Raw genomic sequence first — 12959 nt, 5'->3', positions numbered from 1 at the left:
AGTCAATAAGGCTCAGTAATAACTTTGAAATTAGCATTCTCCCTTCTAGAACTGTCATCTCAGGAACAGCTGTCTCCCAAAGGATGCTGTCATGATTTTCCAGAACATTCCACTGCTCAGAGCCTCCGTATCCTCAAAGGAAGCAAATCTTTGAGGGAAGATTTGATTTTGGGAAAACAGCCACGGTTAGGTTATAACCAAGTCCAGTGAATAACTTAGTTGATTAACCCAGATATTACAGTCCTGGGTCCCAAACACAGGGTGACAAGATGGAAACAAGTGATAAGAATAAACTGACTCTGTGAGCAATGTTCAAGAAATTCCAAAACAATTTGAGGGGCAGCAGCATCCCTGAAGAAAGTTGGCGGCCTGGATAACCCCAACTCCCTGGACGATGGCTGTGAAGGGAAGAACTTTAGTTTATGAAAGTATAATAAATGAACAGCTTCCTCAAGTGGCCACTTTTAAAAGGATAGTTTTATTCAGACGTGCCATTTCTGAGCGAAACAAGCATAGTCGGGTCTTTATGTTCCGTCAGCGTTCATATTATCTGGATGGAGCCAAGGACTCCGGGCCTCAGGCAGGAGCTGGGGAGCCGTGGAAGGGGATTGAGGATGTACGCCTCCTCCCACACCCCAGTCCCCATACAGTGCCCCACGTCATCTCCTGAGGACCGAGAGGAAGAAGTATTGATAGTTTATAACTAGCATCAGTCTGGATCCATCACAAGACAGGAGAGTGGATGAAACCAGCCGTGCTAAATGAGGAGCATAAGTCATCTTCCATTTGTTTTGTCACCATGTGGAAGCTTAAAAAAAATGAATTTTTGCTGTTAAGGTAGAAACTGCAGTTCATTTATCCAGGTTACTCATCGTCAGTCTGTTCCTTCATGTTCTGCCTCAGTTCTCGGGGGCCTGGAGTGGATCAGATTGTTAGATAGAAAGGAGTTCTACAGGCCCAAATGATACCGAGTTTCCTCCACAGGGGATCCCAGTAGTTGGGCCACACTTGAATGTGGTCAGTGGGGAGACTGAGGAGGCTGAAGGGAGAGGCCTGTGCTTTCCTAGGCCTGCCTGCGGTCCTGCTGTGGCTCGGCCGCTTTTCCAGATCCGAGTTCTGCGGCTGGCTTCAGCAACTGCTTATCTATACTTTTATTAGGATGGTCAGGAACAGTTGTGCAGGCTGTTCATTGCACAAATACCACATCGGAAGGGTGCTAGTCACATAGTATTGTGCCTTTATTACAACAATTCCTGGCAAATGATGGTAAAAGTCTTCTGACAAAATCAGTATATTATGATGGTTTTCTAACATAAGTAAAGTGTCTTGAAAAAAGGATGCCTATTTCTGTTTCTAGAAAGGTGTCATAAGGGCTAATGGGAGCCCTGGCAGCCCAGCTTCGAGGTGGTCCACAGAGAGGAAGGCAGATACAGACTTAAGAGGGCTGCCAGCAAACAGGAGAGCTTAGCCTGGCTCTGCCAGAAGGCAGGGGAAGGGTGGGGATGGCCATCCCAGCTGCTCCAGGGCTGCTACCACATCCGACACCTCGGGAGCTGCATCTGGCTGGTCTTTATTTATTTATTTTTAATTTATTTGGCTGCACCAGGCCTTCGTTGTGGCATGTGGGATCTTTAGCTGGCACATGCAAACCCTTAGTCGTGGCCTGTGGGATCTCATTCCCTGACCAGGGAGCAAACCCAGGTCCCCCGCATTGGGAGCACAGTCTTAGCCACTAGATCACCGGGGAAGCCCCTGCATCTGGTCTTGAGATTGCTGCCTGAGCCCCAGGTCTCCTCCATAAGCATCAGTGGGCAAGCTTTGGTGTCAATGACCATCGCCACACTTGGACAGTGCCCACCGCATCTCTGCAAGCTGATCGTCTTGCACATCTTCCTAAGCAACAGCAGGTAGGGAGGGGAAGAGAAGAGAAAGGTCTGGAACAACCTTGGCCTCTCAAAGAGGGCCCCGCAGGACCTTGTCTCTGTGTAGAGGGGAAATACAGTCCATTGCCCCTGGATGAAGCAGCGGGGGTGGAGCTTTGCCTCTCAACAGTCTTGAACCTAGCAGGTTGCAAAACTTAAATCCTACAGTGATCAGACAGGTAATGTAAATTAGTCAATTGAGTGGGGATACAATAGGGAGTGGAGGGGACTGTGGCAAACTGAAATGGGCAAGCCCCACCCATAGGATGGACAGCTGCTGCTCATGACAGTGTGTTAGTGCTGAACCAGAATGCAAGTTTGATGTGGCCTGACCTTCCTATATTTTTGAGAGAAGCTGGGTTTTTCTGTGTAATGTTGAAATACTGCCAACGAATTAAAAGCACCAACGACCACACTGTGCAGGTCAGACAAAACCTGTCCAGGGCCTGATTTAGCTTGGGGGCCAACAATTTGCAGCCTTTGTTCTCGACCTGCATATGACCTCTTGCAAGAGACAGGGGAGCAGTTCTGAAGGGGCGCTGCTGTCAGGAATATGGAGAGAAACTGGAACGTTCTCCATGAGCCTCCAGGGGAGCGGGTTGGTTCTGGAGCTGCGGGGGCTTCCTGTCAGCCCTGAGAAAGGGAGACCTGGTTTGGTTGATGTCCACATCAGAGACTGCCAGCAATGTTCTGATCTGCACCCCCCAGCAGGTTCTCTTCTCAACAGACATGATAGAGGCAGATAAATTAAGCATGTGGTCAGACTATAAGCCCCCTGATTTCCCATCACCTGACCTGTGGGTCCATAATCCAAGCGCATACATAACCTTCTAAACCCGGGAATACAAGCCCATGTCAGCTGGGGCTAGCATCCCGTTTGGGTTTATTACCCATGGGGTAAGACAGTGTGTCTTATATTTGAGCTTGTGTGTGTGTGTATATATGCGTATGTATATGTTTAAATATACTTTCCTGTGCACATAAAATGTTATAATAATACACTCTTTTCAAAACCTACCTGTTTCACTTAACAGTATCTTATAAACACTTCCCCATATTACCAGATAGTCTTTCTCAGAGTCCTTTTTAATGGCTGAAGGGATTTCGACAGATGAATCAGAATTTACTTAGTCCTGTGCCTATTGTTGGATATCTAGGAATTTCCAGTGTTTTCAGTAAAACCAGTCACTCTGAATGAGTATCATTTAAACTAAATCTCTGCACCCATCTATAATTATTGCCCTAGAATAGTAAGTTTCGGGAAGTGGGGTCATTAGGTCAAAAGTATGCATACTTTTAAGGCCTTTGATACATAATACCACACTGTCCTCTAGAAAAGTGGGCCAGTTTATGCTCCCATCTGTGGGGTATGAAAGGATCCAATCCCACAGCCACTGCCAACACTAGGTAGTAATATCTAACATATATGGATATATTCATATATACACAGATATACACACATACACTTAAATATATAATTTGTATATTAGTTATATATTATACGGTCTTCCCTGGTGACTCAGATGGTAAACAATCTGCCTGCAGTGCGAGAGACCCAGGTTCAATCCCTGGGTCAGGAAGATCCCTTGGAGAAGGAAATGGTAACCCACTCCAGTTTTCTTGCTTGGGAAATCCCATGGACAGAGGAGCCTCATGGGCTACAGTCCATGGGGTCGCAAAAATCGGGCACAGCTGAACAACTAACACTTTCATATATATATATATATACACACACATACATATACTTAAATATATATACACCATTATATATATATATATATATATACACTTAAATATTTTATGTATATAAATATATAGAAATTTCCCTGGTGGTCCAGCGGCTGACTCCATGCTCCCAATGCAGGGGGCCTGGGTTCGATCCCTAGTCAGGGAACTAGATTCTACAAACTGCAAATAAGAGACTGCATGCTGCAACTGAAGATCCTGCAGGCCACAACAAAGCTCAAAGATCCTGCAGGCTGCAACCAGGACTCAGCACGGCCAAATACATAAATATTTTTAAAATAAATAAATATACATATATGGCAAACAAACAATGGTAACTCTTTAATATATATTTCCTTAGTTATTAGTGAGACTGAACACATCTTTATATTTGTACATTTTACATTTGCCTCTTCAAAACAACTCCTTCCTGTCCTCTCGAGATTGCCCACTGAGCTCACACCTGAGTCTCAGCCTTTCCTCTTTCAGGACTGGGGAGCTCCGGCTTCTGGTTTGAGCTCTCTCCCACCAGCTCCTCTCAGGCCTGGTCTGAAGGGCAGTCCCTGGGGCTCCCAGAGCTGCCCAAAACTCAGGGTGGGGCAAGGCCCAGTCTTCCCAGGGGGACCCCTGCTCCCTCACCATCCCCTGCTCACCTTCCCCTGCTGCCAGGCCTGCCCCTCAGTGTCCCTCCCCATGGAGACCTGGGTGCCCTGGGATTGCCTGGGCCCTGCTCTCTGGGTAAGCATGGGTCACCTCGGGGTGGGGGGTCTTGCTCTCTGAGTAAGCATGGGTCACCCCGGGAAGGGCAGAGGCCAAGCCTGATCGCTGCCTTTTCTTTCAGTGTCCCTGTGAAGGAAGTGCTCCCGGGCATCATTAAGCAGGGGACTAATTGTTTAGAATCCCAGGGCCAGGACACAGCTGGTAACTTCCAGCTCGGAATGGGGATCTGCCGAGGGTCTGCCAAGAACCCCCCAGCGGCCCAGGTACGTTGCTTGGGACCTCCGGATCAGGCCCAGGAGAGGGGTTAGGGGCCTCCATCTGCACAGTCTCATCCTCTCTCTTGTCTACACCCTCCACAAACCCACTTTTCCAAGGACCCTGCCAGCTGCCCCTCACACTCTGCTCCTTGGGTCTGCTCCTGCCACACTCCGCCCACGTTGTGGCCTGTCACACAGTTGCCGCCTGAGCACCACCTGCTTTCTGCTTGCAGGGGCAGAAATGCCACCCAAACAGAACTCAGTACTCTCCTCGGATGCAGCTGTGGGCAGCCTGCATAGACAGGCATCAGAGTGTCCAGGACCCTGTGAACACGTGTCCAACATAAGAGAGTTGCTGCACCCACGTCAAACTAGAACAGGTCGTGGAGACCCTGGCATGGACCTGACCACAGCTGTCCTGCTCCCATGTCCTATCTTTCTTCCCATCCCTTGAGCATCCTTTCATACATCCTCTGGCTGGCTCTAGCTAAGCTTCTCGATCCCAATATTTTATGATGAAAAAGTTCAAACATATAGAAAAGTTGAAACAATTGTACAGTGATTAGCCATGCACCCATCCCTAGTATTTGTAGAAAATTCTACCAAAATACACAGTGTATTTGCTTTATCATCTGTCTACCTATCTATCCATTCATTGCTGTATTTTTTGGCTCAGGCAACCCACTCCAGTATTCTTGCCTAGAGAATCCCATGGATGGAGGAGCCTGGTAGGCCACAGTCCGCGGGGTTGCAGAGAGTCGGACACAACTTCACCTTCTTTCACTTTCTGCTCCTTATCTTGCAGGCGTGGCTCTTCACTGACCATCTCATCCAGCAGCAGGGGAAGTGCCTCGCTGCCACCTCCACCTCCGTCTCCCCAGGGTCCCTGGTCGTACTGCAGGTGTGCAACCCAAGAGAAGGCAGGCAGGTAAGCCTCCTTGCCCCCACGCACAGGTTGACCAGCAGCCCAGGGGAACATAGTGAAGATGTGACATATAGACTCAAATAAGCCCTCCAGAGTGAGGACCGGGGATGCCTAAGCCTGTATCCAGGCAAGTCCGTTGTTTTCCTCATGAGGAAGTACTTTGGGTAAACAGTTGTTAAATGTCCATCCCGCATCCTGTGAGCTCCATGCAGGCTCACTATTTTTATCTTGTCAACACTGTATCCCTAGTCCCTGACAACCAGTACAGCCAAAACAAATGTGAGGTTTTAACGAGAACCTGTGCCAGGGGTTTTACGGAGATCATCTCATCTAATCCTCCCAGCAGCCCAGCAACCTGGGCCTTAGTGTGTGCACGTGGGCGTGCTAAGTCGCTTCAGTCATGTCTGACTCTTTGCTACCCCACGGACTGTAGCCCGCCAGGTTCCTCTGTCCATGGAATTCCCCAGGCAAGAATACTGGAGTGGGTTGCCATGCCCTCCTCCCGGGAATCTCTCCAACCCAGAGATCAAACCTGCATCTCTTATGTCTCCCGCGTTGGCAGGCAAGTTCTTTACCTCTAGCACCACCTGGGAAGCCCCAGGCCCTAGTCCTAACCCCATTTTAAAAGTGATAAACTGAAGCTCCTTGAGTTTAAGAAATGTATCAGATCACACCGCTGTAAAGGGGTGGAGCTGAGATTCAAACCCAGTGTGACTCCTAAGGCCACAGTCTTGCCCCAGCACATAGTAGGTGTTCAGTAAGTATCTCCTGTCTGATGGCTGGTTGGGGAAACTGAGACCCAGCCAGGGTGCTTTCCAAGCTGGCATGCCGGTCTCATGTGAACAATGCCTTCTCCACTTGTCAAGCTTTCACTTGCCGTTTTCACTAATCCTGGCAGACAGGTCAGGCTTGCCTGTTGAGGAAGAAACAGATGCTCAGAGAGAGCAGTCACTTGCTCAGGACACACAGAGTCAGCCCCACTCCATTCCTGGCTGAGAGGGCTGCTCATCTGCCCGGGAATGGACCGGAAGGCCAGAGTTCTGCTTCAGCCCCTCCTCTGCCCGCCCCTTCTCGGTAGTCCCCACCATGCCTGACCCTGGCCAGTTCCCTGGCCAGCTTGCAGGGCAGTGGAGGGGCAGGAGGGCGCCTGGCCTCTGTTTCAGCCGCCAGGGCTTTCTTGCCTCCCCCTTTCCTGTTGCCTGGGTCAGCTCTTTGTTCAGGGATGACTGGCAGTTTGCTATTTCATTCTGGAAAAGCAACCAGATCCTTCCTCTCTCTCCAGCCTCCGCTGTGTATGTGCATGTGAGTGTATGAGAGAGAGAGAGGCTTGAGTGCCATAGTCTGCTCGCTGGCTGGGACTCTGCAGCACGACCTGCCAGCTCCTACCTTCACTGCCCCTGCAGGGATGCGTGTCTCCAGGCTCCCCTTCACCCGGGGTGCTGGCTTCTATGAGAGTCAAGCCTTGAGCCCACTCCCACCCACTCCTCGGTGAGGCCAAAGTCAAGGCAGTAGCTCCCAGGGCAGCCACCCCTCTCTGTGTTCCCCTTCATGCTGACCCAGGACCCCTAGGAATCTCTTTGGCCACATTCCTTCTGCCCTGCAGGTCCTACAGGGCCCCCAACAGCGGAGCCCCTCTTCCAGAAGGACAAGGGTGAGCAACTGTCCCACTACCAATGACTTCTCAAGTCTGGGCCTCCGTTCCTAGTCCTCTGTTGACCCCATTTCTGAGGCCACCTGGGTATCAGTTGTGGGAGAGATACCTGTGCAGAGCGGTGTCACCCTCTTCACCTCTCTGAGCCTCCATCTCCTCACTTATAAAATGAAGGGCTCCCTTCCTGCTCTCCCTTGGAAGGAATCTACAAGAACTGAGACTGTGGTAATGGAAGGGCCCCGTGAGATGGTATTTTTTCTCTGGCCAGGCTAGAACCTAGTGACCAGGAGACTCTGGGGAGGGACCCCAAGACTGTGTCTGGTGGCACCAACAGGAAATGAGAATCCCATGACTTGGGGAGCACTTCCTCACGACTGATCGAGTCAGTCTTTACATATTCTTCATTGAACAAAACTAGATGAAAGATGGATGAAAGAACGGCATGGCCCAGCAATGCCCAGCCGGGGAACGTGGCCAGCCCCTCCCAGGGGGTCAGAGACTAGAAGGCCACAGGCAGTAGGATGCTGTGAGTTCCAGAGGGACCAAAGGCCCTGTCCTGCCCACTGCCCAGGACCTTTAAGCCAGGAATCCCTCTCTGCTGGGACCGCATGGGCAAGAAAGCCTGGTTCTCAGCCATCTGTATCCCCCAGCCCACACTCCTCAGGGAAATCCAGACCCTACAGCACCGCCCCCATGCCTTCCACCTTGTTTCCACCTCCCAGATGGTTCCCTTCTCTGCCCACACCATGTCCCCCGGCAACTGAGGCTGCTCATCTCCCTTCTAACAGTGGCTCCAGCAAGTACATGGCCCCTCCCACCCAGAAAACTAGGACCCCACCTGCAGCAGATCTTCAGCTGCAACCAAAGAGACTGCGCCTGTGTCTAAAGGGAAGCTGGAAATGCAGATTTCTATGTGACGACTAAGCCAAACTTTAGATAAGCGCTGTGCAGGCCAAACAAAATCCACCTCTGGGTTACATGCAGCCCGTGGACCTCTGATCTAGACAGTAACTTCATGCCAACCTATGGAAGCAAGAACACATCAGGAGGGCCGGGTTTAAAGCTTGTATGTGGGGTACAGTGCCTCTTGTCCTTAGTGCAAAGGACACAGACTATTTAAACGGGACTGTGTCCTAGGGCCACTTACCCTCATGTGTAATGCGGGTACGGATGTTATTATTATTATTAATCCTTGTTTTTCTCTCCCCCACCCCTTTTCTGCCTCTCCCCTCAGAGATGGAGGAGAAAAGCCTCTTTCATCCAGCATTCAGTCAGCGGCCTCTGCCTGGAGGCCAAGCCCGCCCAGCTGGTGACCAGCAAGTGCCAGGCTGACATCCCAGCCCAGCAGTGGCAGCTGTTGCCGCACACATGACCGTAGCCCCCGGCCTCCTGTACCTTTTGCATGAGACTTTGGGACCAGAAGGGGGTTGGGTGGGGAAGTGTAAAGCGGGCCGTCTCCATCTCGTCACATTTCTGCCGGAATCATCAGCCAACACCGCTGCCACAACACACGATGCTCCAAAGCTTGGATGGGGAGGACGCAGGGGGAATGCCCTGCTTGCTGTCCTGGCCACCACCCGGCCTTGCCTGGGGATAACTGGACTGCGACTGGGCAGCCTTGCCCTTTGTTACTGCCCTTCACCCTCCCAAGGCCTGGACAGTGGTTTGGGGCCTCTCCTCGTGGGCTGGGAAAAGGAGGACAGCAGTTCCCCTGAGTCTTGCTGGGCCCTGGGGGCCTGCCTGTGGGGTCGGGCACAAGAGGAGAGCGTGGGCAGCCGTGGACAGGAGGCAGGCGGAAGGCAGAGGGAGGGGCAGCCTGTGGGCAGGTGGGGAACAGGAAGAAGTGAGCCGCTCAGGGGTCTGTCCCGGGCAGGCGCTGGGTTGGGGGCGGGAGGGATGGGAGCCAGGGCCAAGGATGGGTGAGCTGCAGAAAGATGGGAACAGAAAAGCCGCAAAGCACGGAAAAGAATTGGTCTCGCCCAGGGACCTAGTTCCTCCCAGGGCACAGTGCCTCCAGGCCCGCGCTCTGCTTCCCACGTTCTCAGCAAGGCGCTGCAGGGGCACCTCCAGGGGCAGCCTCGGGAACCAGTTCATTAAACAGATCCCACTTCTGTTTGGATATGTGTCAAGATCAGACCTCTCCCTTGGGCCTTAAAGACCAGCAGGTTCCCTGAGCGCTGCTTGGGCGCACCGGGTGGACCCCCGTAAGGGCAGGCGCCACTGAGCAGCTCCGTCCTCCCTGCTAGTTTGACTCCTGCCTTCTCTAAAGCCCTTGCCTCTGTAAATACAGCATCATTACGGGGTCGGGGCGCAGGGCAGTAAGAACGGGGAGCATCGGTAAGCCATGGGGACCGTCATCCAGGCTGGACTCCCCCACTGCCGGAGGGAGGCCCTCGGGGCTCACCTACTGCAGCGGCCAGCAGGCTGGCTGGCGGCCCCAGTTTGTACAGAGTTCCGAGTTCCTTCTCACACCCACTGGGCCTCTCTCCCCCTCCCCCAGGGCCTGGTCTTGGAACCGCTTCTGCTATTAATATTTCCAACATTCCTCTTCCCCTGCCCCACTGGCTTAGGCCCAGTGATCTTAGGCAAAAGTCGGGTGATACCAGGATTCCTGCGGGGGTGGGGGGGTGGGGGGGAGGGGTTGTCTCCCACCCAAAGCAAATCAGCCTGGAATGCCTAAGGAGTTCATAGATTCTGGAGGGCCCAAGAATCTCCTGAAATGGTCCCCCAAATAGTGCATGTGTGTGCATATATGCACTGTCCTGGGGAGAGGATCCATGGATTGTCCCAGGTTCATACAGAGGCCTCTGGTCCCCAGAGGGTCTGGCTTTTTCTGGATTGGAGCTGCCGCGCCCCTCCCCCTCCCTAGCGTGCCTCAACTGCTTTGGTCCCGCTCCCTCTGCACAGCCTTGGGGCTGTGGCCCGCCACACCCACCCTGGAGGGCTCTCAGTGGTTTCCTTTCACCTCCTGGCTCTCCGCAGTGCTCCTGGGCCTCAGCCTGCACCCTCTGCGCTCACAGCAAGGAGCCCTTGGCCCCCAGAGCCACACTTTTCCCATCCTCTGTGAGATGTTTATCCACCGCCATCTCCCTTGTGTGTGTGTCTGCCCCGGCGGGTAGCGTGGCCTTTGGGACAGGAATCTCGGGCATCTCTTACTGAAAGTAAGAGGACTGCCATTCAGCCTTTCAGAGGGCCCCCTCCTTCCCTGTGATTGGGGGCTCAGCACTTGTCAGCCTCCTTTGGGACTCAGCCCTGTTCTGTTTTTGCTTTTCCTCTTGACCAAAGCATGTGCCACTCGCTGTCCCTGAGGACCTTGTCTTTATGAAAAACACCTGGAATAAAACCACTTCTCACATGGGCACGTGCACCAGCGCCTTCCTTTTGATTCCAGAGCCAAGGCCTTCAGCACCTCCCTCCCTCCCTCTATTCCAGAAAACCGAGCACGCTCAACTCTCACCTCCTCCTGCACTTGGTAGCTTGCTCCTCCACCTACGTCCCCCTCCGTGGGACCTCAGGGACTCCTGGACAACAGGCTGGCTGCCCTGGGGGAAGCCATGAGAGGGGGCAACTGGGACGGGCACCCAGGCTCTTGTGACCTCACCATGGGACCCTACTTTGGGGCTTCAAAGTGGAAACCAAGGGGCTTCTCTGAATGCTTGTCTTTCGGTTTCGCCAGCCCTCTCTCCTTCCCTAGGTGCCAGCTGGTCCCTCTGAACTGCCCTTCCTCTCCCCTGCCACACAAGAAGGCAGCGGTAAAAATGCAGGTGGGGCAATTTTCCTAAGTAAAGTCAGCGAAGTCATTCCAGCATGAGTCTTACCACCCTAGCCTTGTTTGCTCGGGTAGCAGATGCTCTGTCTAATGTTTCCATAGAAACCAATGGAAAGCCCCACCGTTTCTGTGATCAGAAACTGAACCTACTCAGGTAAAAATAAGCACAGCCTCGGCACACAGATGAACTGTAGTGGGCAGGCCAGCACGTGACTAAGCCTCCCCAGACACAGCCATTCCTGCCCCCACCCTGACCTGGTCTCAGGGTGGCTCATTTGGGATTCTCCAGAATTGACCACCAGGCCCGATGGTGATGGTTCCGAGCACACGACATGGCTACAGAGTCTGTCTGTCCATTGTCCTCTCAAGGACCTCAGCCCACCGCCCATTGCCTTCTTGGGCCGCCCTCCCAGCCTGGCTGAGTCAGCGTTCCTTCCACTTGGGTCTAGCTTCACTCCCACCCTTGAAGGGCTCTAGTGCTGGCTTCTCCTGAGTCATGCTCTCTCTTGCCCTCCTCCAAGCCTCTCCAGAGGCCTGTTCTCTCTCTCACTCCTCTCTTTTTTCCCCCTGGGAACTAAGGCTATCTGCTGTTAACCAGCCCCTGGAGGATTCAATAAAGCCCCGGGGCTGGCCATTAACCACGAAAAGCCTTGGGCCTGATGTAACCCGAACCCATCAGAAAAGAGGAGTCTTCCAGAGTGCCCAGGGAGGGGAGGCGGGGCGGGGAGTCTGCGTGGAGCCAGCAGCAAGGGGTCCTCTGTCCCTGGCCTCTGTGACTTGCCTTCACAAAGGCTTCTCCTGGAGAGACTCCTGCCTTCCCCGGGATGGGTATCTCCGCTCACAGCTAGGAGAATATCACCCGGCAACATCTCCGTCCTCCCAGCGGTCTGGCGCCCCCAGGCCTGCGGAGGATGGTTTCCAGTGGGGCGTGGTCCTCTTCCCACCGAAGAAACAGGAAAGGAGGCCTGGAGAGGAAGGGCAGGGGTTCACGGTGTCCACAGCTTTATCCTGGTGAATGTTCGCAGTGTCTGTGGTATTTCTGAGTCCCCTGCGACGGTCTGTTTCCTCCAGAACAGGAAGAGGAGGACCCAGGCAGCTTCTCTCACCTTAAAAGTTCTTCACAGTCAGGCTCTTAGCAAAGACCTTGTGGTGGAGCAGGGAGGGGCCACTCTGTTCTGACCTGGCAGCTGGGCTGTGGGCAGCTGAGCTGGATGGAGGCTTTGGAGAGCTGGGAAGGGTGTAGCAGGAGTGGGGACCCAGAGACTCCCATCAGCCCGGAGCCATCCCAGTCTGCCACTAGCTAGCTGAAAAGTTACTTCATCTCCCAGCCTTGGTTTCCTCACCTGTGAAATGGGTTCACTTATAGCTCTTGAGGGTTTTTGTGAGGACTGGTTTATTTAATGACCGCAAAGCACCCAGCCCTTTCTACTGCTTAGTAAGTGTGTTATTGCTGCTATTAACAAGCATTTTCTGAGTGCCTGCTGCATGTTGGGCACTTTGCCAGAGGTGAGGACACAAATGTAAACAAGACAGAAACGTTCCAGAACTGTTGTTCTAGCAGAGGAGATGGACAGATACAGGCATGCGTGCGTGCTGTCTCTTCAGTCGTGTCTGACTCTGCGACCCTATGGACTGTAGCCTGCCAGGCATCTCTGTCCGTGGAATCCTCCAGGCAGGAATATTGGAGTGGGTTGCATTTCCTTCTCCAGGGGATCTTCCCAACCCAGGCATCGAACCTAGGTTTCCTGCATTGCAGGCAGATTCTTTACCACCTGAGCCACCAGGGAAGCCCGGACAGATACATAGGCACTAGATGATAAAACCACAGGGGAGGTGGCAGCTATGGGAGCACCACGGAGGGGCCTGGGAGCCAAGGAGTCGTAATGCTTCCTGATTAGCTGGGCTCTACATTGACAAGACCTTCTGGGTTTTACCTGTCTCGGGCCAGGTAAAGCGTGGCCTGGGTGAGGCCTGATGAAGCCAGCTGGCC

The 12959-nt window shown here is 53.0% G+C and overlaps 1 protein-coding gene across 1 annotated transcript in view; it reads left to right on the top strand.

The window, feature by feature from the left end:
• GALNT16 (polypeptide N-acetylgalactosaminyltransferase 16) overlaps positions 1–10558 on the top strand; it is a 109762-nt gene extending 99204 nt beyond the window's left edge. Inside the window, exons 14-16 of the mRNA XM_018054041.1 lie at positions 4489–4630; positions 5430–5552; positions 8435–10558. Coding sequence (XP_017909530.1) covers positions 4489–4630; positions 5430–5552; positions 8435–8572 — 403 coding nt within the window. The 3' untranslated portion in view covers positions 8573–10558. The remainder of the gene's footprint in view (positions 1–4488; positions 4631–5429; positions 5553–8434) is intronic.

Source organism: Capra hircus, chromosome 10, assembly GCF_001704415.2.
Source record: "Capra hircus breed San Clemente chromosome 10, ASM170441v1, whole genome shotgun sequence".
Classification (NCBI taxonomy): domain Eukaryota; kingdom Metazoa; phylum Chordata; class Mammalia; order Artiodactyla; family Bovidae; genus Capra; species Capra hircus.
This window is presented reverse-complemented; position numbering and strand designations above follow the sequence as displayed.